The sequence below is a fragment of the Chiloscyllium plagiosum genome, chromosome 1, assembly GCF_004010195.1.
Source record: "Chiloscyllium plagiosum isolate BGI_BamShark_2017 chromosome 1, ASM401019v2, whole genome shotgun sequence".
Classification (NCBI taxonomy): Eukaryota; Metazoa; Chordata; class Chondrichthyes; order Orectolobiformes; family Hemiscylliidae; genus Chiloscyllium; species Chiloscyllium plagiosum.
The window spans coordinates 115664255-115688891 of NC_057710.1; the positions used below are offsets into that span (position 1 = coordinate 115664255).

Genomic DNA, 24637 nt, shown 5'->3' on the forward strand with positions numbered 1-24637 from the left:
CTTGTGAAACCTATTTGTTGTTGATTATGATTGGCCTTGATATATGTTACATGTATTAATAAACAAACAATTTATGTTACAAAATCCATTTATTCAGCATTGTTCATTTACAAGATGTACTAATTATAAAAAGATACAGAATATTTACTAGCTGGTGTTATTATAAATTTCAGTCATAAATCACTTTGCACCTTGGAAGTGAGTAAAGGGTCAAATTTATTGTGTATTTGAAAGGTGAATATTTGCAACTTGATAACACCCCTAAATTAACTAAACAATCAACTCATTTATTCTGATTCACTCGGTGCTATTTCAGTTTAATATTTCAGTTTGCATGAAATATTTCTTAGAAAACTAGCTTTTTGAGCAATTAGAATGAAGACATTTATGTAATTGTGTTCTTTTCATGAAACCTTGAATTCAGACTTTATAGTCTTTAGTGCAAAAGAAGCTATAAATAAGCATTGCACAGACATCAACTAAAATAGATCAATTTAATTAACTTAAAAAGAAACAGTTTTGCATACATGGCAGACTTGGCTATTTTCGAATGTGCAAACACGTAGCTGTGGGACATTGATCCTCTTCTGCCTCTTACTATTTTCTAACTTTCTTTGTAAACTCATTTGAATTTATATCATGTTTTACTGCTTCCCAAAATGTAGCTTGCTCAATAAGTGCATCTAAACAACTTTGATCTCCAATGTTTCTACTAAACACAACCTTTTGGATACAAAACAAATACGAGTGATGAAAGTCTGAAATAAAGGTAAGAGCTGCTGGAAGCACACAGAGGCTTCAGCAGCATTTGACAGATATGACAAATTAATGTTCTGCATGGATTCTTGAGGGGATTACGAGAATTTTTTTCTGTTTCAGAAGGTAAGAAACCTCTCGTGTTTGAGCAGCTGTTCCGAGAACACAAATGCAATATATGCGGTTATTCTTTTTTAAGAAGATCCACTTGTATCAATATGTTCCTTATTTTTATCTTCTAACTGAAGTCCCTTCAGAAACAGTTGCAAACTTCAACATGTATATTTGCGGGTTACCATGAACTGAATTTTTACCTAAGAATGGCTATACAGGATTAGAATTAAAAAACAAAATTACTGCAGCAGGCACATTTCTGTACAATTAAAGCCCAATGTAAGAGTGAATTTTGTTGGAAACATTATAAAAAGTCAACAAATTCATCTGGCTATAATGATCACATCACTGTCTGAAGGTGCATTTGTATCACAAGTGGCAAGTAATATTGCACAAAGAATCCACACAGCTGTAGAGAAAGCTGTTTTGAAAGCATTTATCTGCCAGGTCTCCACAGAAACCAACCAAACAATGGTTCTTCCTTTGCCACAGGAAATTGAAATACAAACCAAAAGAGCCTATTCCAAACCAAACATTTCCAAACAGATGGAAAAAAAATACAGGTAAAATATATTTTGGCTTGAATCTATTAATAAATTATAAAGATTTTAATAAATATTCCTGATCAGTGCCTCCTTTGCAGCTTTCAAACCTTTATATACCTTCAAGCTTGAGAATGTTCAGTTTACCATGCAAAGGCCTTTGTCCAAAGCAGCTCTTCTCTAGTTTAAAATGTGCAAAAATCAATCAATCCGATTCCCGCAAATTGTGAACCTGTCTATTTCTAGTAGATCTTCTTTTGAAGAAGAACGCTTGCCATTAGATTTTTCCTGTGGTACTCCTTTATCTTCCACATCGGGGGTTGTAAGAAACTGGTCAGTACTGTTGCTTGAAACTAGAGTTGATATACTTTCTGATAGTGACACAGGCTGACTAATGATGGACTTTGATTCCACTTCTTCTGTTGTAGTGCCTGTCAAAGTGAAATTATCTCATTAGAGATTTTGCAAATGAATACCAATGCATTAAGACATTATGCCGAATCTTTTACTTTAAACATGAACATACCTCCATGGTAAAATGCTTGCATACATTCTGATTGTATCTCAACAGGATTCCCTACATAGGATACTAAATTAACATATAAAACAAGGTCAAAAAGTATGACTAAATTTTGTAATTCATACATGTGATTGTGTTACACCAAAATGGAGATTTTAAAACTACATTAATAATGGAAGACTTTAGATCAACTATACACTCTAATAGTGAAGATGACTATTAAAACTAGCATTTCACACATAAAATACACTGAACTAACAGAAAAGAATTAAAAATAATCCTGAAGAACCTACAATATAGATGAAGTGTTTGTACGAAATCTGTCATAGAAGAATACGGATAGAACAGCAGTTGTTTGAAGATAAATGTATGCAACATCAAGTTAAAAATTTCTCTCAAAACCCTAGCCTTCCTCACTGACAGCTGTGAAATCATCAACACTGTACGGCCAATAACTTGCTTGAGCTAGTAAATATTTTAAAAGCGTTTCCAATTTACTTCAGGACAGAATTATCTTGAAGCTAATATCATTTTTTCTTTAATAATTATACTGCAACTGAAACCAGCACAATTATAGATTGTCAGGATGCTGGTATAATATATGCAGGTGACAAAGCAGGGAAATAGCAGAAAAGGACTGAAAGGGCAGGTGGATGAGATTGTGTTGCTAGCCTGACACTGGTGTTTAAGCCAACATCGGGTGATGTAAAGCTTGGCAGCACTTGAGGCACAAATGGATGAGTGAATGGAAATTCCATTGAGTAAAAATCAGGATGAAAGGGCACTCTTGGGACTGTTGCTCACTGAACAGTCAAGGGATGAAGAATCTTCATTTAAAGAGGGTTAGTTTCACATTAACAAGTGGTCTGCAAGTTTCTGCAGTGTTAATGATCATTTCTTAAAAATACAGTCATTGGCCAGTTAGCTGAGTTTAACTGGATAACTGTTTTTCAAGGTGGAGTGATGTCAGTACTTGGGTTTAATTCCCGTACATTTGAGGTTACCATGAAGGTTCCCTCTTCTCATCCTCTCCCCTCACCAAAGGCTTAGTGATATTCAGGTTAAACCACTACCAGTTATCTCTCTTTAATGAGAGCAGCCCTATGGACCACCGGGACAATTGTGACTTGCCTTATTTTAGGCAAATATAGTGGATATGTTGCATATAGCAAAGATCCATATGAATGGATGATCACTCAACCCAATGAGATTTTACCAGAAATAAAAACTACAAAATTATCAAAGCGTTAAATATATACAAAAGATCAGAAATTAAGATAGGGGAGTCCAAACAGGCAACAGGCCCCAAAGGAAGTTAATGAGGATGCAACCAGATAAAATAGTAAGCTTAGTTTAATAGTTAATAAGTCTTTAAGAATTTCATTTTGAAAATGACTTGTTATTTTTAAGTAAATAGACTTGAAAATAAACATATCATTAGGCAAAAGAACTGATTTTTTTTTTCAGTTGCTAGTTCAAGATTAGTAATGAAGGGAAATAAATTTAGCATTTGTAGGATTAGTTTTGTTTAGTTTAGTGGTTCCTGATGCACATTTATTAAAATCTGTTTGCATATGAACAGGTCAAAATGGTTATATAATATCTACCCAGAGGATATGAATAATTTTTCATATTAAGTCTATGTATACACTCAAGGTATGAGATGTGCTTTATGCAAAATATTTGATTATATTGTACCAAAAACATAAATATCTGGATATCAGCATTCTATGTTATTGCAAGTGGAAACATGGAATCAAATGTTTTGGCCTATTATTACATTTCTTCTGAAAATAAAGTGATAAATATAAACTTTAAATTTCATCATGCTTCTAAAATTTTGATAAGAATTGGTATAGCAAATAAAACTCTCTTAAACTAATTAAAATTAGTTTCAGCTATTCATTGTTCTCATGGATATTGATAAAGTATGTAAATATAGATTACGATCAGAATGGAGAAAAGTTTTCATAATGACATGAAATTCCACAGCTGTGTCATCAATTCAATATGCAGAAATTCTAACAGATAAACAATTGGCCTAAAAAGTAATTGTACCATATAATTACCATTGGGATTTTGATTAATTTAACTGATCAACTACAAATTAAATGTATGCAGTATTTTTAAAGTATGGAATTGTAAGGTGGAAAATATGAGGTAGACTATTGGTTCATGATATAGTACTCCACTTTGAAGGCTGGAACATTAAGTCACAGTAAGATTAATTTTTAAAGAAAATATTCTTAAGTAGTGTGCTTGATTTGTGCACATAGGAAATGAAATGTAATTTTTCAGGTCAGTATTATTTGACCTCTGATCCATACAACTGCATTTAAACTGTGTCAAGAAGAACTTCATGATGCTCTATTATCACCTTTGTCTCCATGCCTCCAAAAATAACTGAAATTCTGGTATATCAGAATTCGCTGAACTGACATCCGAATTGTTAGTTTGCATTCAATGAACACCTTAAATTATTTTGGAAAACACTGATCTCACAAACAAAGTTAGATTGTTAAAACATTTATATTTAGTTTATCCAAATGTAACATTAGAGGTAGTATTTATAAATGGAAGTATTGTTTGTTTCTGTATAAAACATGAAAATAAGGGGTTTTATGAAAATTGATTACCTTCAGGTGATTTAACTTTGCTGACAGATTTTTTGCCGGATTTCCCAGAGGTGTTGGCTGGTGGGGTTTGAAACAGTTTTTCCTCCATGTTGGCCTCTTTTACATATTGGCAAGATTTTCCCAGCAATACAATGCTATTAAGAACTTTGAGTGCAATCAGTCTTGAAAGGGAAAATAAAGAAAAACAATGTTCAGAATAGGAAAACCTTTAACAATAAGATATAAACCAGGCAAATAGTTTGTGTTAATCCAGGAATATGTCCATTGAGTCATCCATCATCCTCTTTAGGAAACCAACAATTACCAGGTAGTACTAATCAATATAACTTTTCCAATCAATATTAATTCGCATGGAATCCAAAACTGTAATGTTACATAGTAGGAGCTTAACATGGCCAGATTCACGTGAAATTGCTATCAAATATAAGGAATCCAAGTATGACCTTCGCACAGCTATTATGACAGCCAAGGACCAATACCGATTCAAACTAGAGACCCAGAGAGATACCATGGCAAGGAATGAATGACATCACAGGTTCTAAAGAGACAGTGCAAGAGAGCAGACAATGACACATCCCTCCCAGATCGCCTCAGCACCTTCTATGCTCGCTTTGAGCAGAATTTCGACGAAGAGGTAACACCTATTCCAAAAAGTCCAGACGAACCTATCCCAACAGTCACTGCATCGGAGGTCAGATCAGTTTTCCTTCATGTGAATCCAAGGAAAGCGATGGGACCAGACAGAGTAACAGATCGTGCACTCAGAGCATGCGCAGATCAACTGGCAGAGGTCTTCTCAGACATCTTCAACCTTTCCCTGCAGCAGGCCACTGTCCCTGCCTGTTTCAAGAGGGCCAACATTATCCCTGTGCCTAAGACGACTCATGTAGCACGTCCCAGTGGCCCTAACTTCGGGGGTCATGAAGTGCTTTGAAAGACTGATCATAGTATTAATCAACTCTACCCTCCCCACTACTCCTGACCCATTCTAATTTGCCTGTCGGACCAACAGATCCACGTCAGATGCCATATCACTTGCCCTTCACTCTTCCCTAGAACATCTTGACACCATGAACAGCTATGAAAGAATCCTACTCATTGACTGCAGTTCAGCCTTCAACACTATTATCCCCTTGAGACTGATTACTAAACTTAGTGATCTCGGACTAAGCCCCACTCTGCAACCGGATCCTCAGTTTCCTGACCCACAGGCCACAATCAGTGAAGACTGGGGACAATATTTCATCCACACTAACACTCAACACTGGAGCCTCCCAGGAGTGTGTACTCAGCACCCTATTGTACTCATTGTATACCCATGACTGTGTCACCAAATTTCAGACTAATGCCATTTACAAGTTCGCTGATGACATCACCATTGTCGGTCAAATCTCAGATGGCAATGAAACAAACTACAGACGGGAGGTGGAAGATCTGGAAAAATGGTGCACTGAGAAGAACCTAGCTCTCAATGCCGGCAAAACCAAGGAACTTATTATTGACTTTCGCCGGGATGTTACTCATTCTCCCCTACACCTTAACAGCACAGAGGTGGAACGAGTGGAGTGGAGAGTGTCAATCTCCTGGGAGTGGTCATCCACAACAAGCCTTCTTGGACTCTATATGTGGACGCACTGGTTACAAAGGCCCAACATCTCCTTTTCCTCAGGCAGCTGAAGAAATATGGCATGACAGCGAATACCCTTGCCAACTTTTATAGGTGCGCCATCGAGAGCATTCTGTCTGGATGTACCACTACCTGGTATGGCAATTGTGCCTTTCAAGATCGGAGACAGTTACAGAGAGTGGTGAACTCAGCCCGGATAATCACAAAGGCCAACCTCCCATCTACAGAATCCATCTACCAAGCCCGCTGTCAAGGAAAGGCCACCAGCATTCTCAAAGATCCATCCCACCCTGGCAATGCTTTTCAACAACCTCTACCATCAGGTAGAAGGTACAGAAGCCCGAACACACACGCACACCAACCATTTTTGAAACAGTTTCTACCTGACTGTTGTTAGAATACGGAGTGGATTCACAAACTCTTAACATTCGCCTGTACCTATGCATTTGTTTTTACTGCTGTAATACCTATTATTTACTTATTTATGCTACTTAACTATGTGATCTGCCTATATTGCTCGCAAGACAAAGCTTTTCACTGTGCCTTGGTACACCTGACAATAAATTCAATTCTGAAAATGTGTTGCTGGAAAAGCGCAGCAGGTCAGGCAGCATCCAGGGAACAGGAGAATCGACGTTTCGGGCATAAGCCCTTCTTCAGGAAAGAAAGCCCGAAACGTCGATTCTCCTGTTCCCTGGATGCTGCCTGACCTGCTGCGCTTTTCCAGCAACACATTTTCAGCTCTGATCTCCAGCATCTGCAGACCTCACTTTCTCCTCAATAAATTCAATTCAAAAAGTTAGGAAGTTGTGTGAACTGTATGAAGTTAATGACTTTTGAGAACAAGCAAGTTTTCAAACATCCTGATCATTTCATTTGATCATTATTTCTCATGCCTTTCAGGGTAAAGCTCTTCAATTCATACATCTTTCTCTTTCGGCTTCTGTTCTAGCTCCAGTAGCTTATCCCATTAAACAAAGGGCCATTTTCCTCAACACTGCAGCTTTGATATTATTAGTGGTCATAGGGTTGAATAACTCAAATCTTGCCTGAAGAAATGGGTGGGATTGACTTCTCAGAGTCCTCAACCAGTGAGTTAAGACAATGTCTGAAAGTCCATTCCTATGTTCGGGAAAGGCCGTTTCATAAGCTGCCCACAACTGATCTGTCTTTGATGTAGGACACTCACCTGACCCTTGCTGGAGATTATCTAAGGATTTGGTCATCTTCCCAGAGTACTACCCATGGGAACTAGCACATCATTTTGAAGTGCAACATATTGCTCTGTTTCCTGTTTAGATACAGTGGAGAAGATGGCAATCAGGCTACTAGATAAATTGAATATCAGCACTTTGTTATTACACTCCCATCCAAATTATGGAGGGCAGCTGTCTGATCCAAGAAATGCCATATTTCTCTCTCTCTTCCTTCTCTTTTCTAACTGTTAGGGTGCTCGGGTCCGTGATCTGAACTAGTTTAGACAGATTTTGGGGGGTACGAAAACTCCCAGCAGATTTGAACACTTGCAGGTTAGTGTCCTAGATCTTTAAATAAAATGTAGGTGAGTCAATTTGTTTAATTTCAGTGAATTGGGGTCGATTAATTTAAAAGTGAGAGAAATGGTTCTTAAAATTACAAAAGAGGTTCTGGGATTTAAAGACGTTTCTCAAATTTGCCAAGAAAGTTTAGAAGGAAAGAAAAAGGCCATACTTTTAGAATTATCAAAGAAGTTAGATTTAGGTTTAACCAAGGACAAAAGTAAAGCTGAAATTGTAAGGGAATTATTCAAACACTTAAGTGTGTCAGAGAAACAGACAAGTGCAGTAGAGGTAGACAAACTTAGATTACAATTGAGGAAAATGGAGTTAGAAGACAAACAAAGGGAGAAAGCGAAAGAGAGAGAGAAAAGAGAGAGAGAGGAAAAGGAGAGAGAAAAGGTTCTTGGCTGAGCAAAGAGAAAGAGGAAAGGGAGAGAGGAGGAGAGAGAGAGGGGGAGAGAGGGAGAGGGGAGGTAGAGAGAGAGAGAGAAGTTGTGACTTAGTCAGCAAAATCAAGTTAACAGTATAGAGATTAAAAGAGAAGGTAGTGAAATATTTAAAACTCTGCCATATTTTGATGAGAAAGATGTCGAAGTTTTCTTATTTCATTTGAAAAATTGGCTTGGCAGATGGAGTGGTCTGAGGATTTATGGGTAATGCTAGTTCAGACTAAACTGATAGGCAGAGCTAGTGAGGTATTTTGTCGTATTGTCAGATGAGGTGTCAAGAGATTATGAAGAGATTAAATAGGCTATTTTAAGTGCTTATGAATTGGTATCAGAAGCATATAGGCAGCGGTTCGGTCTGAGGATTTATGGGTAATGCTAGTTCAGACTAAGCTGATAGGCAGAGCTAGTGAGGTATTTTGTCGTATTGTCAGATAGGTGTCAAGAGATTATGAAGAGATTAAATAGGCTATTTTAAGTGCTTATGAATTGGTATCAGAAGCATATAGGCAGCGGTTCAGAAACACAAAGAAGGAATCAGGTCAGATTTATGTTGAGTTCGAAAGAATTAAATGTAGTTGTTTGATCGATGGGTACGTGCTTTGAAAATAGATGAGACATTTGAGGCTCTCAGAGAGATTATTTTGCTGGAGGAGTTTAAAACTCACTTCCAGAGATGGTAAAAATTCATGTGGAGAACTGCCACAACCTAGCATGTAAACAGACTGCCTGAAAAACAGCTCTCTTAAAAAGGCACCTTTTCAATCAGTAACCTGTAAAGCAGAAATTCCTAACCAGAAGAAAATAAGACACAGGAAGATCTGAAGACAAGAACCTACGGCTGCCTGGTTTTGAGATAAGAAGTGTTGTTTTGTAAATCTTAATTGGGAGTTTTATCGGATTAGTATTATAGAAGGGAAGGTAACAGGTTAGAGTAAGGAATGGTAAATAATTGTTGGTTAATTATTTTGTTATATTTTAAGAAATAAAGTAATTAAGTTTTACTTTAAATAGTTCTTGACCACTCGAGTTTTTACAGATTACTACAAGGGATGAATCTTTTCTGTGTTGCTGGTTTTAAATTTAGCAGGAGGGTTTACCCAGTGTTGTAACAATAGTGGTAAAGGGTAAAAATCTAAAGGCAATGATGCATAGCAGAATCATAGGTGAAAATAAGCACAAGAAAGAAACTGCTAGGTGTAAATTCGGACATTAAAAACTACTTGCAATCTTCTGGTGCTTTTCATGACCACTGGATATCTGAAAGTGATTTACAATAGTGAGTAATTTTAAAAAGCAATGTCAGAATTATGGCAGCTAATTTGCACTCATCAAAATCTTGTAAACAACAATGTGATGATGGTCTGTTTCTGTGGCATTGACTGAAGGATTAGTATTGGCAAGAACACCAAGGAAAAACCCTATGCTATGCTTCGTAAATCTGCATGGGCACTTTTATAACCACTCAAACAAGGAGATAGGGCCTTGGTCTAGTCCGATCCAGAAAACAATACCTTAGATAGCTTAATGCCTCAGCACTACACTAAAATATCAGCCTTGAATTTTGGGCTTAAGACCTGGAGTAAAACTTGAACCCAGAACTTTTTGATTCAAAGGCATGTGCATTACCACTAAGCACAGCCACCAGATATTTACAAAAGAATATTTATGTATATATTTTGTTAGACTGAATAGAATGTTCAATGTTACTAAAACTATTGAATCTTATCCACTTTATCAAAAGATATTTATGTAATTCTCCTAAAATTAAAATATTTGGCATTATTTATTTCAGTATTACTCAGTCACTTGCTTACTCACTGAATATGCATTCCAAACATTTGGTTAAAGTAACTTTTGCTAATTTAGTGATCACGTTAAAATGACCTTCAATAAAACAATATTTTGTTTCTAGTTTGCCAAATTTGATTTCTTGGTTGAATATATAATAGCTAACTATGCGCTGTTTGATCATCTCAAATATATTCCCTTTGAAATGAAGTTTTAGTCTCACTGCCCAATAGGTTGAGTCAAGATCCTCTCCCCCCCGCCCCCAACCCCAATGCACTTCATTTCTTCTTGTGAGAATCATTAGTTTCCATTCCAAACTTCCTCATTTACGCAATCAAAACAATCAGGAACCTATAACATTCTTTTACTCTTGAAGTCTGCTCTTCAGTTTTCTCCACCCCTTTTCTAGTCTGCATCTCTCCACTAAGGAGGAAGTGAGGACTGCAGATGCTAGAGATCAGAGTCAAAAAATGTAGCGCTAGAAAACCACAGCCAATCAGGCAGCATCCAAGGAGCAAGAGAGTCGATGCTTTGAGCAGAAACTTTTCATCAGGAAGATGTGGGGTTTTTGGGGAGGAGGGAGCAAGGGGGCTGAGAGATAAATGGGAAGGAGGCTGGGGTTAGGAGTGAAAGAAAGAAGGTGCGATTGGTAGATGAAGGTGGGGGAAGGGAGATGATGGTGATAGTGGATCTCTCCACTAAGCCTAAGCCTAAACTGCCATTTCCCATTATTCCTCTGAATTTGTTTCTCAATTTCTATTTCTCTCAACATGATCCACTTCAATCCATTTCCCATTCTTCATTTCTCCTAACAACTCTCAAGTCATCTACTTCAGAGAGTCTAATTTCACACAGTCTCGCAAATCTAAAACCCAACCCTGATTCCAAACGACCATAAGAAACAGAAAGAGGAATAGGATATTTGGCCCCTGGAGCCTGCTCCAGCATTCAATAGGATCATGGCTGATCCGATGTTCCTCACATCCACTTTCCTGTGTTTTTCCATAACCCCTAATTCCTTAACTGATCAAGAGTCTTCCTCAGTCTATCTTCAATATACACAAGGACTCTGGCTCTACAGCTCTCCGTGACTGACTCCTCAGTTCAGTCTTAATTTGACACCCCTTTAATCTTAAACTATGCCCTCTGGTCCTAGACTCTCCCTTGAGGGGAAACATCCATTCAGAATGTACACTGTCAAGCCGTTTAAGAATCAGATATGCTTTCAACAGATCACTGCTCATTCTTTAAAACTCCAATGAGTCGAGTCCCAACTTGTTCAACCTTTGCTTATAAGATAATCACTCCATACCATAGATTGGTGAACTTTCTCTAGACTGCCTCCAATGACCTTTCCTTAAAAAAGGGAGCAAAACTGCTCATAATATGCCAGATGTGGTGTCATTAGCATCTTGTACAGTTGCCAGAAGATTTCCCCACTCTTGTACTCCAAACCCTTGATTTAAGGGCCAATATTCCATTAATCTTCCTGATTACCTTCACGAGTTTTATGTTGCAAGCACAAGTACCCAAAAGTCTCTTCATGTTGTAACTTCCTTCCATTTAAATAATACTGTTCTTTTGTTCTCCCTTCCAAAGTGAACTTCACATTTTCCACATTATACACCATTTGACATTTTAGCCCATTTACTTAACCTATCATCACCTCTCTAAGTTGTTTGTAAACCTCTCAATCTGCCTTTCCACCTATTTTTGTGTTGTCTGCAAATCTGGCTACAGTTGATTTAACTGCTTTCCTCCAAGTTATTAATATATATTGTAAACAGATGCAGTTGCAGCATGGATCCCTGTGGAACCTCACTGGTTACAGCTTGCCAACCTGAAAAAGAAGTCCTCTCCCCACTTACTGTTTCCTCCCCTTATTATATTGCTATGGATAGAGAATTGCCTATCTCCAGCACCATGGGCTCTTATGGCGCAAGATTTTGTGAGGTACCTTGTCAAACATTTCCTGGAAATCCAACTACAACATATCTACTGGTTCTCTTCAGACCATTCAAGTCGAACTTCCTCAAAAGTACTCTGATAAATTAGTCAGACAAATGCATTTTCATAAAGCCATGCTGACTCTGCTTGATTAGATTATGATTTTCATAAATGTGCTGCAGTTCCTTAAAAGCAATGACTTTCTTAATAACCGATTTCAACAATAGATGTTAGGCTGACCAATTGAAGATCAAAGAATGAGAGGCGACTGATAGAAGTTTACATAATTATGAGAGGCATGGATAGAGTGGAAAGTCAGAATCTTCTTCCCAGGGTAGGTTTAAGGTAATAGGGGATAAGTTTAAAATGAGATGGGAGAGATTAGATTAGATTAGATTACTTACGGTGTGGAAACAGGCCCTTCGGCCCAACAAGTCCACACCGCTCGCCGAAGCGCAACCCACCCATACCCCTGCATTTACCCCTTACCTAACACTACGGGCAATTTAGCATGGCCAATTTCCCTGACATGCACATCTTTGGACTGTGGGAGGAAACCGGAGCACCCGGAGGAAACCCACGCAGATACGGGAGAACGTGCAAACTCCACACAGTCAGTCGCCTGAGGCGGGAATTGAACCCGGGTCTCTGGCGCTGTGAGGCCACTCAACACCCTCCACCTCAACTCCCTCTCTCCCCCACTTCTCCCCCACGCTCTCCCTCACACACACTCTCTCGCACTGTGCCACCGTGCCACCCACAAGCAGTTTTGTTTTTAAACAGAGGGGTCGCCTGAGGCGGGAATTGAACCCGGGTCTCTAGCGCTGTGAGGCCACTCAACACCCTCCACCTCAACTCCCTCTCTCCCCCACGCTCTCCCTCACACACACTCTCTCGCACTGTGCCACCGTGCCACCCACAAGCAGTTTTGTTTTTAAACAGAGGGTTGCAAGTGCCAGGAATGTGCTGCCAGAGGTGGTGGTGGAGGCGGAAATAATAGCAACATTTAATTGGCATCTTAACAGATATGAATTGGCAGAGGATAGAGGAATACAGACAGCACTGAGCGAAAAGGTTTTCAGTTTAGAAAGGCATACAAATTTGTAAGAAGATCTGTTATGTATAAGAATAATAGGGTGGTTATGGTAGGGGATTTTAACTTTTCAAACATAGACTAGGACTGCCATAGTGATAAGGGTTTAGATTTTTGTTAAGTGTGCACAATAAAATTTACTGATTCAGTATGTTGATGAACCCAGAGAAGCTGCAAAACTTGACCTACTCTTGGGAAATAAGGTAGGGCAGGTGACTGAGGTGTCAGTGGGGGAGCACTTTGGGGTCTATTTCTATTAGTTTTAAAACAGTGATGGAAAAGGATAGACCAGATCTAAAAGTTGAATTTCTAAATTGGAGGAGGGCCAATTTTGACAGTATTAGGCAAGAACTTTTAAAATATATTTGGGGGTAGATATTCACAAGGGACAGCTGGAAAATGGGAAGCCTTCAAAAATAACATAATGAATGCCGAAAGACAGTATATTCCTATTAGGGTGAAAGGAAAGGCTGGTAGGTGTAGGGAATGCTGGATGACTTGAGAAATTGATGTTTTGGTTTAAAAAAAACATATGTCAGGTATAGACTGGAAAGATTGAGTGAATCCTTAGAAGAGTATAAAGGCAGTAGAAGTATACTTAAGAGGGAAATCAGGAGGGCAAAAAGGGGATATGAGATAGTTTGGCAAATAGGGTTAAGGAGGATCCAAAGGGATTTTATAAATATATTAAGGATAAAAGGGTAACTAATGAGAGAATAGGGCCCCTCAAAAATCAGCAAGGCAACCTATGTGTGGAACCACAGGAGATGGGAAGATAGGGAGATACTCAACGAGGATTTAGCATCAGTGTTTACTGTGCAAAAGGGCATGGAAGATATAGAATATGGGAAATAGATGGTGACATCTTGAAAAATGTTCATATTACAGAGATGATGCTGGATGTCTTAAAAACACACAAAAGTGGATAAATCCCCAAGGCCTGATCAGGTGTGCCCTAGAATTCTGTGGGAAGCTAGGGAAGTGATTGCTGGGCCCCTTGCTAAGATATTTATATTATCAATAGTCATAGGTGAGGTGCTGGAAGACTGGAGGTTGGCTAATGTGGTGCCACTATTTAAGAAGGGTGGTAAGGAGAAGCCAGTGAATTATAGACCGGTGAGCCTGACATTGATAGTGGGCAAGTTGTTAGAGGTAATGTTGAGGAACAGGATTTACAGGCATTTGGAAAGGCAAGAACAGATTAGGGATAGTCAACACGGCTTTGTGCATGGGAAATCATGTCTCATGAACTTGATTGAGTTTTTGGAAGAAGTAACATAGGGATTGATGACAGCAGAGAGGTGGATGTGATCTTTCTGGACTTCAGTAAGGCGTTCAACAAGGTTCCTCATGGGAGACTTGTTAACAAGGTTAGATCTCATGGAACACAGGGCGAACTAGCCATTTGGATACAAAACTGGCTCGAAGGTCAAAGACAGGGTGGTGGTGGAGGGGTGCTTTTCAGACTGGAGGCCTGTGACCAGTGGAGTGCCACAACAGTTGGTGCTGCGTCTACTGCTTTTTGTCATTTATATAAATTATTTGGATGTGAATACAACAAGGTATAGTTAGTAAGTTTGCAGATGACACCAAAATTGGAGGTGCAGTGGACAGCGAAGAAGGTTACCTCAGACTACAACGGGATTTTGATCAGATGGAACAATGGGCTGAGGAGTTCCAGATGGAGTTTAATTTAGATAAATATGAGGTGCTGCATTTTGGAAAGACAAATCTGAGCAGATCTTATACACTTAATGGTAAGTTCGTGGGGAGTGTTGCTGAACAAAGAGACCTTGGAGTGCAGGTTCATAGTTCCTTGAAGGTGGAGTCGCAGGTAGATAGGATAGTGGTATGCTTTCCTTTATTGGTCAGAACATTAAGTATAGGGTTTGGGCAGTCATGTTGCGGCTGTACAGGATATTGATTAGGCCACTTTTGGAATATTGTGTGCAATTCTGGTCTCCTTCCTGATGTTGTGAAGCTTGAAAGGGTTCAGAAAAGATTTACAAGGATGTTGCCAGGGTTGCAGGGTTTGAGCTACAGGCAGAGGCTGAATAGGCTGGGGCTGTTTTCCCTGGAGTGTCAGAGGCTGAGGGGTGATCTTATAGAGGTTTATAAAATCATGAGGGGCATTGATAAGTAAACAGACAAGGTTTTTCCCTGGATTGAGAGCGTCCAGAACTAGAGGGAAGAGGTTTTGGGTGAGAGGGGAAACATTTAAAAAGACACCTAAGTTACAACGTTTTCACGCAAAGGGTGGTGCACGTATGGAATGAGTTGCCAGACCAACTGGTGGAGGCTGGTGCAATTATAACATTTAAAAGACTTCTGGATGAGTATAGGAATAGGAAGGGTTTAGAGAATATGGTCAAAGCACTGACAAACGGGACTAGATTAGGTTAGGATATCTGGTCGGCATGGACGAGTTGGACTGAAGGGTCTGTTTCTGTGCTATATGTCTGTATGACTCTATGTGTCAGTGTGGTCTTAGTGAGCTGAAGGACCCATTTCTCTGCTATACGGGTCTTTGTTCGAACTTGACTAGACTTACCCGCTTTTTGCCTCTTTCTCTTTTTGAATAACGGGGTCACATCGTCAGTCTTCCAATCCTCTGGTACTTCTCCAGAATCCAAAAATGTTTTGGAAAATTATAACCAATGCACCCACTCTCTCTGTAGTTACCCCTTTTAGGCTCCTTGGATGCAAGCCATCAGGGTCAAGGGACAAATCTTCAGTGTCACTGTCTAATACTACTTCTCTAATGATGATGGTGGTACTTAATTCTTCCCCTGTACTCTTTAGTATTAATTGATATTCAAAGTATCTTCCACTGTACAGACTGATGCAAAATAACTGCTTAACTCCTCTGTCATTTCCTTTTTCCCCAAAATTGTCTCCCCAGATTCATTTTCTAAGGGCTCTATATCCACTTTGACCTCTCTCTTCCTTTTGATATATTTAAAGGAGCTGTTATTGTCACCTTTTATACTCCTCACTCATTTGGCCTCACAGCTTATTTTATCTGTCTTTCTTGTCTTTTTAGTCCTCCTTTGCTGGTTTCTGAATCTATCCCAGTCTTCGCAGCTATCTCTGATTTTTGCCTCCTTATATTCTTTTTCTTTCTCCTTGACTTCCTTGGTTAGCCATGGTTGAATTATCCCTCTCATATAATCCTTTCTCTTTACTGGAATATATTTTTGTTTAATCATGAATTACCTCCTTAAATGTCTGCCACTGCTTGCTTACTATCCTTCCTCCTCATCTGTGCCCAGTCCATTTTAGCTAACTATCACTTAATTGTGTTTCCCTTCATTTAAGATAGACAGTTGTTCATAACCCAAGTGTTTCACACTCAAACTGAATGTTAAAATCTATCATGTTATGATCACTACTTCTGAGGGATCTTTTACTCCCTTCCTACCCAAATGCTAAGCCAGTTCTGACTCTCTGCAGGAGGCAACTCTGATCAGTTGGTGAGAAACTGAGTGGAAAAAGCTAGGAAATAATTCTGTTTAAAATTAATGCAATCTAACCTTTGTTCTGATTCCCAATTTCAGACCAACAGTCAACAATTGTTTATAATGGCTTATATAGAGTCACAGAGTCATACTCCATGGAAACAGACCCTTCAGTGTAACCACTCCATGCCAAACTAAACTAGTCCCATCTGCCTGCTCCTGGCCCACAGGCCTTCAAAGCTTTCCTCTTCATGTACGTATCTAAATGTCTTTCAAATGTTGCAATTGTACCCACATCCACCACTTGCTCAGAAAGTTCATTCCACATGTGAACTACCATCTGTATAAAAAATTTGCTCCTCAAGAGATTTTTGAAATCTCTTTCCTCTCACCTTAAGATATGCCCCCTAGTCTTGAAATCCCCCATCTAGGGAAAAGACAACTACCATTATTTCTATATATACCTCTCATTATATGTAGTGGCTGTTGGCACAAATTTAATGTCCCAGAGTGCTACAGGAGTCACTTAGATGGAAACATCTCAGGTAGACTATTTTGGAACAGTTGGGAAACCAATTTACTGTAGTGTTGACAAAGTAAATTCAACATTGGTGTGAAGCAAACTAGCTTCCATTAACATTTGTGCTTTTTTTATTCGTTCTTCGATATTGTTGGCTGGCCAGCATTTATTGCCTGTCCCTAGTTGCCCTTGAGAAGGTAGTAGGAAATTGCCTTCTTGAATTGCTGCAGTTCACATGTTGTAGGTTGACCCTCAATGTCGTTAGGGTCCAATGAGAATTCCAGGATTTTTACCCAGTGACAGTGCAGAGATATTTGCAAGTCAGAATCCTGACTGGCTTGGAGGGGAACTTGCATGTGGTGGTGTTCCCAAATGTCTGCTGTGCTTGTCTTTCTGGATGGAAGTATCATGGGTTTGGAAGCTGCTGTCTCAGGATCTTCAGTGAATTTCTGCATTACATCTTGTAGATAGTACACACTGCTTGTGGAGGCAGCGGATGCTTGCGAACGTCATAGAATCAGCATCATACAGCACAGTCCAACTGGTCCACACCAACCATGTTCCCAAACTAATCTAGTCCCACTTGCTTGTGTTTGACCCATATCCTCCAAACCTTTCCTACTCATGTACTTATCCAAATGTCTTTTTTAAATGTTGTGATCTTACCTGCATTCATCTCTGGCAGTTTATTCCACATACAAAGCACACTGTATAAAAACACTGCCCCTCATATCCTTTTTAAACCTTTCTCCTTTCACCGTAAAGATATGCCTCCTAGTTTTGAACTCTGCCACCCTAGGGGGAAAAAACAACCCTTGCTATTCACCTTATCTATATACCTCATGATTTTATACACTTTTCTAAGGTCACCATCAATCTCCTACAGTATGGTGAAAAATTCCCAGCTTACCCAGCCTATTTTTACACGTCAATCCCTTCATTTCTAGCAACATCCTAGTAAATCTTTTCCAAATCCTCTCTGACTTCCTACAGCAAGGCACCCAGAACTGCACAGAAGAGTCACCAATGTCCTGTACAATCTCAACAAAACGTTCCAACTCTGGAACTCAAAGATCTGAGCAATGAAGACACGTGTGCTAAGCACTTCTTAACCACACTGTCTACCTGTGATATGCCGTGCCAATTAAGTAGGTTGCTTTGTCCTGAATGGTGTAGAGCTTTGAGTGTTGTTCGATCTGTACCCATCCAGGCAAGTGGGGAGTTTTCTGTAATGTTCCTGCCTTTTGCATTTTAGGTGGTGGAAAGTCTTTGGGGAGTCAGGTGGTGAGTTACTGGAGGCAGAATTCCTAGTCTCTGACCTGCTCTTGTAGCCATTTATGTTTATGTCGCGAGTCCAGCTGAGCTTCTAGTCAACGATAAACCCCAGGATGTTGATAGTGACAGTAACACCATTGAACGCCTCATACTAGATATGGTCATGTCTCGCATTTGAGTGGTGCGAATGTTACTTGCCACCTATCAGCCCATTTGAACATGTGACTGCTTCAGTATCTGAGGAGTCGCATATGATGCAGAACGTTGTGCAATCATTGGCAAACATCTTCACTTCTGATCCTATGATGGAGGGAAGGTCATTGATGAAGCAGATGAAGATGGTCTAGGACACTACCCTGAGAAATTCTTGCAAAGATGTTGTGGAACTGAGATGACTGATCTCCAAGGACCACAACCATCTTCCTAAGTGCCAGTTATGACTCCAACTAGCAGAAAGTTTGCCCCATGATACTCAGTGATTCCAATCTTGCTAGGGCTTGTAGATGCCACACTCATTTGAATGCAGCATGCTTGTCAAAGGCTATTACTCTCATCTCATCGCTGAAACTCCGCTCTTTTGTTCACGATTGAACCAAAGCTGCAACGAGACCAGGAGCTGAGTGGCCTTGGTGGAACCAAAACCCCCTCATTCTTCTAAACTCCAGTGAATAAAGTCATAACCGATCTAGTCTCTTTTCAAACGTCAATCTTATTAAAAGATTACGTACTGATCACACAAATAAAGAAGATAGGTAAGAAAGCAGCTTCAAACATAATGATTAGGCTATGTCTGTTTGGCTTGTAACAAATCTGATATGAAACTGTGTTTCAGGTGGTGAATCTGCATCCCAGAAAGGAAAGACAATGAATTGCTGTCCTCAACCCAGAATTATGTATCTTTTTCGAATAAGAAGTCTGTTGCTTTATATTAAATGCATCAAGGATGTATTACACAAATCCTTCAAACAATAGACATCACAATTTTCTAAAGGCAAAATTAGAGTTCACAATACCTCCTGTCCCTTCAACCCTAAATTCAGTAAATATTTTCATTTCTTACCCAAGGTAAAACACCGACAAGCTGACAATAGCCAATGCTCCCTCAATTTTTGTAGAGCTTGTAATAACTCGGGATAGCTACACATGAAAAAGAAAAGGTGTCATAAACAATAGTTCAAATATTGAAAACAAATTTCAAATTTACACAATTCACTGCAATCATGTACTTGTATAACAAAGATCGAATTACTATTGTTAACAATTACCCTTTAAACTTAGCCATTAAGGTGGTTATATCATAAAAAAAGCTGTTCAGAAGTCTTAAGATCATTTTTAGAGTTCCAATAAAACATAATAAATATTTAAGTATGTGAAAAGATATATTTTGTTGCATAAGTTGACTGAAAACTCTAGGAGCAGCAAACACGATTAATATGCTCATATGTTGTTTGTTGTTTAAACATCTTTTTAATTGATAAAATAAGTGATAACAAATAACGAATGAAAAAGAAAATTTTTAAAATACTGCATTTAAGCCAACAAACAATCCCTTGATCTGTGCTGCTTTCATGAGTTTGATGCAAGATATTCTTTACTGGTTCAAACCCAATAATCCTGTAAGCAGCTACTAGGTCCATACAAATTGGAGAGTGTATTTACCTATACAATATGTAAACAGATAATAGCAAAAACCAGGGAGTAAATAAAACTTTATTGCTCTAAAGTAATTATTGGGATCTCACACGTAGTTGAAATATACATTGTCAGCTTAAGGTTAAGTGCAGAAGGGAATGTCAGGAGCAGCACCAAGGATACCTAAAAAGGAATGTGGCGACCTGATGAAGCTGCAACATAGAATTACTTGCATGCCAAATGGAATAAGCGGCAAGTAACAAGAGGGCTAAGTAACTACACAATTGATGGATCAGATCCAAGCTCTGCAGTCCTCCAACATCCAGTTGTGAATGGAGGACAATTAAATAAATGACTGGAGGTAGAGGCTCCACAAATATTCCCACTTTCAATGTTGCAGCAACCCAGTACATCTGTGCATAAGACAAGGGTTAAACACTTGCAATAGTCTTCAGCCAGAAGTGCCAAATGGATGAACTATCTCAGCTTCCTCTGGGAGATGTCAGGCCTCGGTCAGTTCAATTCAGTCCAAGTGATACCAAGAAACTATTGAAATCACTGGGTACTGCAAAGGCAATGGGTTCCAACAACATTCTGGTATTAGCCCTGAAGACAGGTACTTCAGAATTTGCTGCAATCCCTAGCCAAGCTGCCCAGAAGAACTAGAACAATGGCTCCAACCTAACAATGTGGAATATTGTTCAGATATGTCTTCTATACAGAAAACAGGGCAACTACAAACTGGTCATCTACTGTCCCATCAATCAACTCTCCATCATCACCAAAATGATAGAAGATGCCATTAACTGTGTTTTCAAGTGACAATACCCTGTTTGGGTTCTGCCAGGGCCACTCAGCTTGGACAAAAAGTTTAGATGAATGACTACTTTTGACTTCCAAGGCACATTTGACTAAATGCAGCATCAGAGAGCTCTAGCAAAACTGGAGTCAATGGTAAACAGGGGGGACATGCTGCCTTGCACAAAGGGATATGGCTGTGGTTATTTGATGCTAATACTCTCAGCTCCAGGACATCTTTGCAGGAGTTCCTCTGTGTCTAAGGCCCAATCACCATCAGAAAAGTTAGCCATTACTCCTTCACATTTGTTCATAATTATCACTGTTTAAACCTCCACTATCAAATTCCTGGCTATTGACCAGAAATTGAACTGGAATAACCATACTGTGTCTAACTCCCCAAACCCTGTTCACCAACTATAACCTAGAGGGGAAAAAAATGAAACAAAACAAGTAAAACTTGCCAATAAATGTGCTGGCTATATTGGAACATTGGTCTGAGGTTTATCAGACAAGTTGGACCAGCACAAGTCACTCGCAGGTTTTCACTGGAGCATAGGAGTTTGTGAGGTGACCTTTTAGAAGTGTATAAAATCATGAGGGATATATAGATATAATATATAGGTTAATGATATTTGTCTTTTCCTTAGGATGGGAGGTTTCAAGACTAGGGGGCACATTTTTAAGATGTGAAGAGAGATTTTAAAAAGACAGAGGGGAAAATTATTTTAATATTTTTTAGGTGGTTCTCATGTGGAATGAACTGCCAGAGGAAGTGTAGACATGGGCACAACTACAACATTTAAAAGATATTTGGATAAATACATGAATAGAAAAGGTTGGAGGGATGTGAGCCAGGAGCAAGCAGGTAGATTTAGTTTAGTTTGGGATTATGTTCAGCATGGACTGGTTGAACCAAAGGGTCTGTTTTCCATAGGAGCTGTATACTCTATAACTCTCTGTCCACTGGCTTTATTTTGTCAAACTTGCTGACTCAGCCCTATTTTACCATGCATGTCCAAATACTCCACGATGTCATCCTTAATAACAGACTCTAAAACCTTACCAATGATTGAGGTCAAGCTTACTGGCATATATAGTTTCCTGTCTTCTGACTCCTTCCCTTCTTTAGCAGGGGTGTTACATTAGCCATTTGCCAGTCCTCTGGGCTCTTCCCCGACTCCAGATGATTCCTGAAACATCACCTCAACTATCTCTTTTAGAACTCTGGGGTGTAGTCCATTTGGTCTGGGAAATTTATCCACCTCAGACCTTTTAGCTTCCCAGCATCTTCACCTGAAGTTCTGCTATGCTACTGGTGTCCTCCACCTTGAAGACTGGTGCAGAGTACCTATTCAGTTATTTCATTCCTGACTACTGCTAGGAAGCCAAATGTAACTTGTAACATGGGCGTTTTTTCTTTGGGGTTTCTCAATTCTACCCATATAGAATCTGCACCTTTCTGAACACTTTTTGCTCTATCTTATTTTGTTTCTTGCTAATAAGGCAATTCAGACTCCTCTGCCCATCTGCCTTTTGACAGGACCTGTATTCTTGGATATTTAGTCTCCAGCCTTGATCCCCTTGCAGCCACCTCTCTCTGACACCTACAACAGTCCTGTTCTGACTGCTCCCTTTCTCATGGCTGTCCCCTTATCTGTTGTGCCTGTTAGATTCTTGAGCCTCTCCAGACTCTCTGATCTATTACTTACTCTGGAAACTTTAGTAACATCTGTTGAGCCGATCCCACCCTCCAGCTCTAACTTTTTCCATAATTTTCCATGCAACTGAATCCAACTCCTCCCCCCACCCCCACAGCTTAGTAGTTTAAAATGCTAACCACAGCCCTAGTTATTAAAATCTTGTAGCTGAGAGACCTTCAGCCTCTGCACTAATCACACACAAGATGTCCACTTGCCCAAAGTGTTCTTGTCATGCCAACGACATTTGGCCTATGAACTGGTCCTAATTGAAAATCAAAATAATACCGTCACCAGGCACAAGTCACTCTAACATCACCATTCCATCTCATCTCATCTCAAATATCTGCTACTGTTAAATAAAGCAACAGTGTAAAGAAGACAATGCATTCCAGAAACTTGTTTTTAAAGTTGCAGCAATTCCTTCCAGTCTTTGGTTAAAAGTAGTTCTCTTCCCATTGTAATCCACAACCAAAAATGAAGAAAACAAAATGTGGTCTTTACCTAATGAGTTCCCTGTTTTTAGCCCATTTGAAATATTTTACAGGTACCAAGTGCGAGGACCTCAAACTAAATCAAGGAGAGCCTGTTAGAACACTAACAGAAACTCTTCATGTTAGAATTCCTTCAGTGTTCCAGGAGCAAATCCGGAGATCCTCAAGTGACTTGAAAACCTTGAGGATTTCAGGATTTCATGATATTATGTTTGACTTACTTTTTCATGACTATAGTCATGAAAAAGTAAGTCAAACATAACATCACCTGGACCTCTCAGCCAGAAGACCACGTGTTATTGCAGTGACTGCACCACTCTAGCCGTGCAGGATGGGATGTGGGAGAGGCTCTATCTACAAAACAACATCACTAACATTGAGACCCAGCAATTTTGCTCAGGTTCAGAGGAGTCATAGAGATGTACAGTATGGAATCAGACCCTTCAGTCCAATTCATCAAAGCCGAGCAGACATTCTAAATTAATCTAGTCCCATTTGCCAGCATTTAGCGCATATCCCTCTCAACCCCTTCCAATTCGTGTTCCCATCCAAATGCCTTTTAAATGTTCAGTTATAGCAATCTCCACCACTTCCTCTGGCAGCTCATTCCATACAGGCACCACACTCTGCCTGAAAATGTTGCTCCTCAGGTTACTTTTATATCTTTCCACTCTCACCCTTAAACCTATGCCTTCTAGTTTTGGACTCCCCCAGCCTGGGAAAAACTCTTTATCTATTCATCCCATTCACGCCCCTCATGATTTTATAAACCTCTGTAAGGTCACCCTTCAGCCTCTGACACTCCAGGGAAAATAGCGCCAGCCTATTCAGCTCAAAGCCTCCAACCCTGGCAACATCTTTATAAATCTTTTCTGAACCCTTTCAAAATTCACAATATCTTTCCTATAACTGGGAGACCAGAACTGTATGCAGTATTCCAAAAGTGGCCTAACCAATGACCTGTACAGCCGCAACATGACCTCCCAACTCCTATATTCTAGGCTCTGACCAATAAAGGAAAGCATACCAAATGCCTTCTTCACTACCTTTTCTACCTGTGACTCTACTTTCAAGGATCTATGAACCTGCACTCTAAGGTCTCTTTGTTCAGCAACGCTCCCCTGGAACTTACCATTCAGTGTACAAGTCCTGCCCTGATTTGCCTTTCCAAAATAAAACACCTGACATTTATCTAAATTAAACTCCATCTGCCACTTCTCGATCCATCTGATCAAGATCCCATTATACATTGGTAGTGTAGTGGACAGCCAAGAACAATTTTGGCAAAATCTGCAAACATATGAGCCATACCTTCTATATTCACATCAAGATGAACTACATGCTGAAGCACCAACTAATTCAGCCTAGCATTAGTAGCTTGAGCTCCCTAACTAGATTGTTCCATAAGGTTCTGCACTGACTAGTGAAATGTTAATATAGTAACCAGATCTCACTGGGTATGGCTTACAGCATCTATCCTATATCACAAGGTAGATATACTCAAGGGTTACTGTCAGGTTCCCTTGACAATCTGCACAAAGGAAATCACCACCTTTTTAAAGCTAGAGAGACCATGTGGTTTGGTCTCCAAAATGTCCAGTTACCTTTCAAATATTGATGAACCAGGTAGTGGTAAGGTTATCTAATTGCCTAAAGTACCTAAACAGTTTCCCAATGTACAGCAATATCACTGAAGCTCACAAAAAACAAGTGGAAACTGTCTTCCAGAAAGAAGATAGTGGTCAATCTC

At 39.5% G+C, this 24637-nt stretch overlaps 1 protein-coding gene across 3 annotated transcripts in view; it reads right to left on the reverse strand.

The window, feature by feature from the left end:
• Nucleotides 1-482: 482 nt before the first annotated feature.
• Nucleotides 483-24637, reverse strand: part of LOC122552087 (transmembrane anterior posterior transformation protein 1 homolog) — a 115567-nt gene continuing 91412 nt past the window's right edge. For 2 of the 3 annotated variants that reach the window (XM_043694614.1, XM_043694617.1), the window contains 4 exons: nucleotides 19324-19400; nucleotides 4569-4729; nucleotides 1939-2001; nucleotides 483-1843 (listed from right to left, as the gene is read on the reverse strand). In XM_043694614.1, coding sequence (XP_043550549.1) covers nucleotides 1614-1843; nucleotides 1939-2001; nucleotides 4569-4729; nucleotides 19324-19400 — 531 coding nt within the window. In that variant the 3' untranslated portion in view covers nucleotides 483-1613. The remainder of the gene's footprint in view (nucleotides 1844-1938; nucleotides 2002-4568; nucleotides 4730-19323; nucleotides 19401-24637) is intronic. The other variant, XM_043694615.1, reaches the window with a different exon arrangement.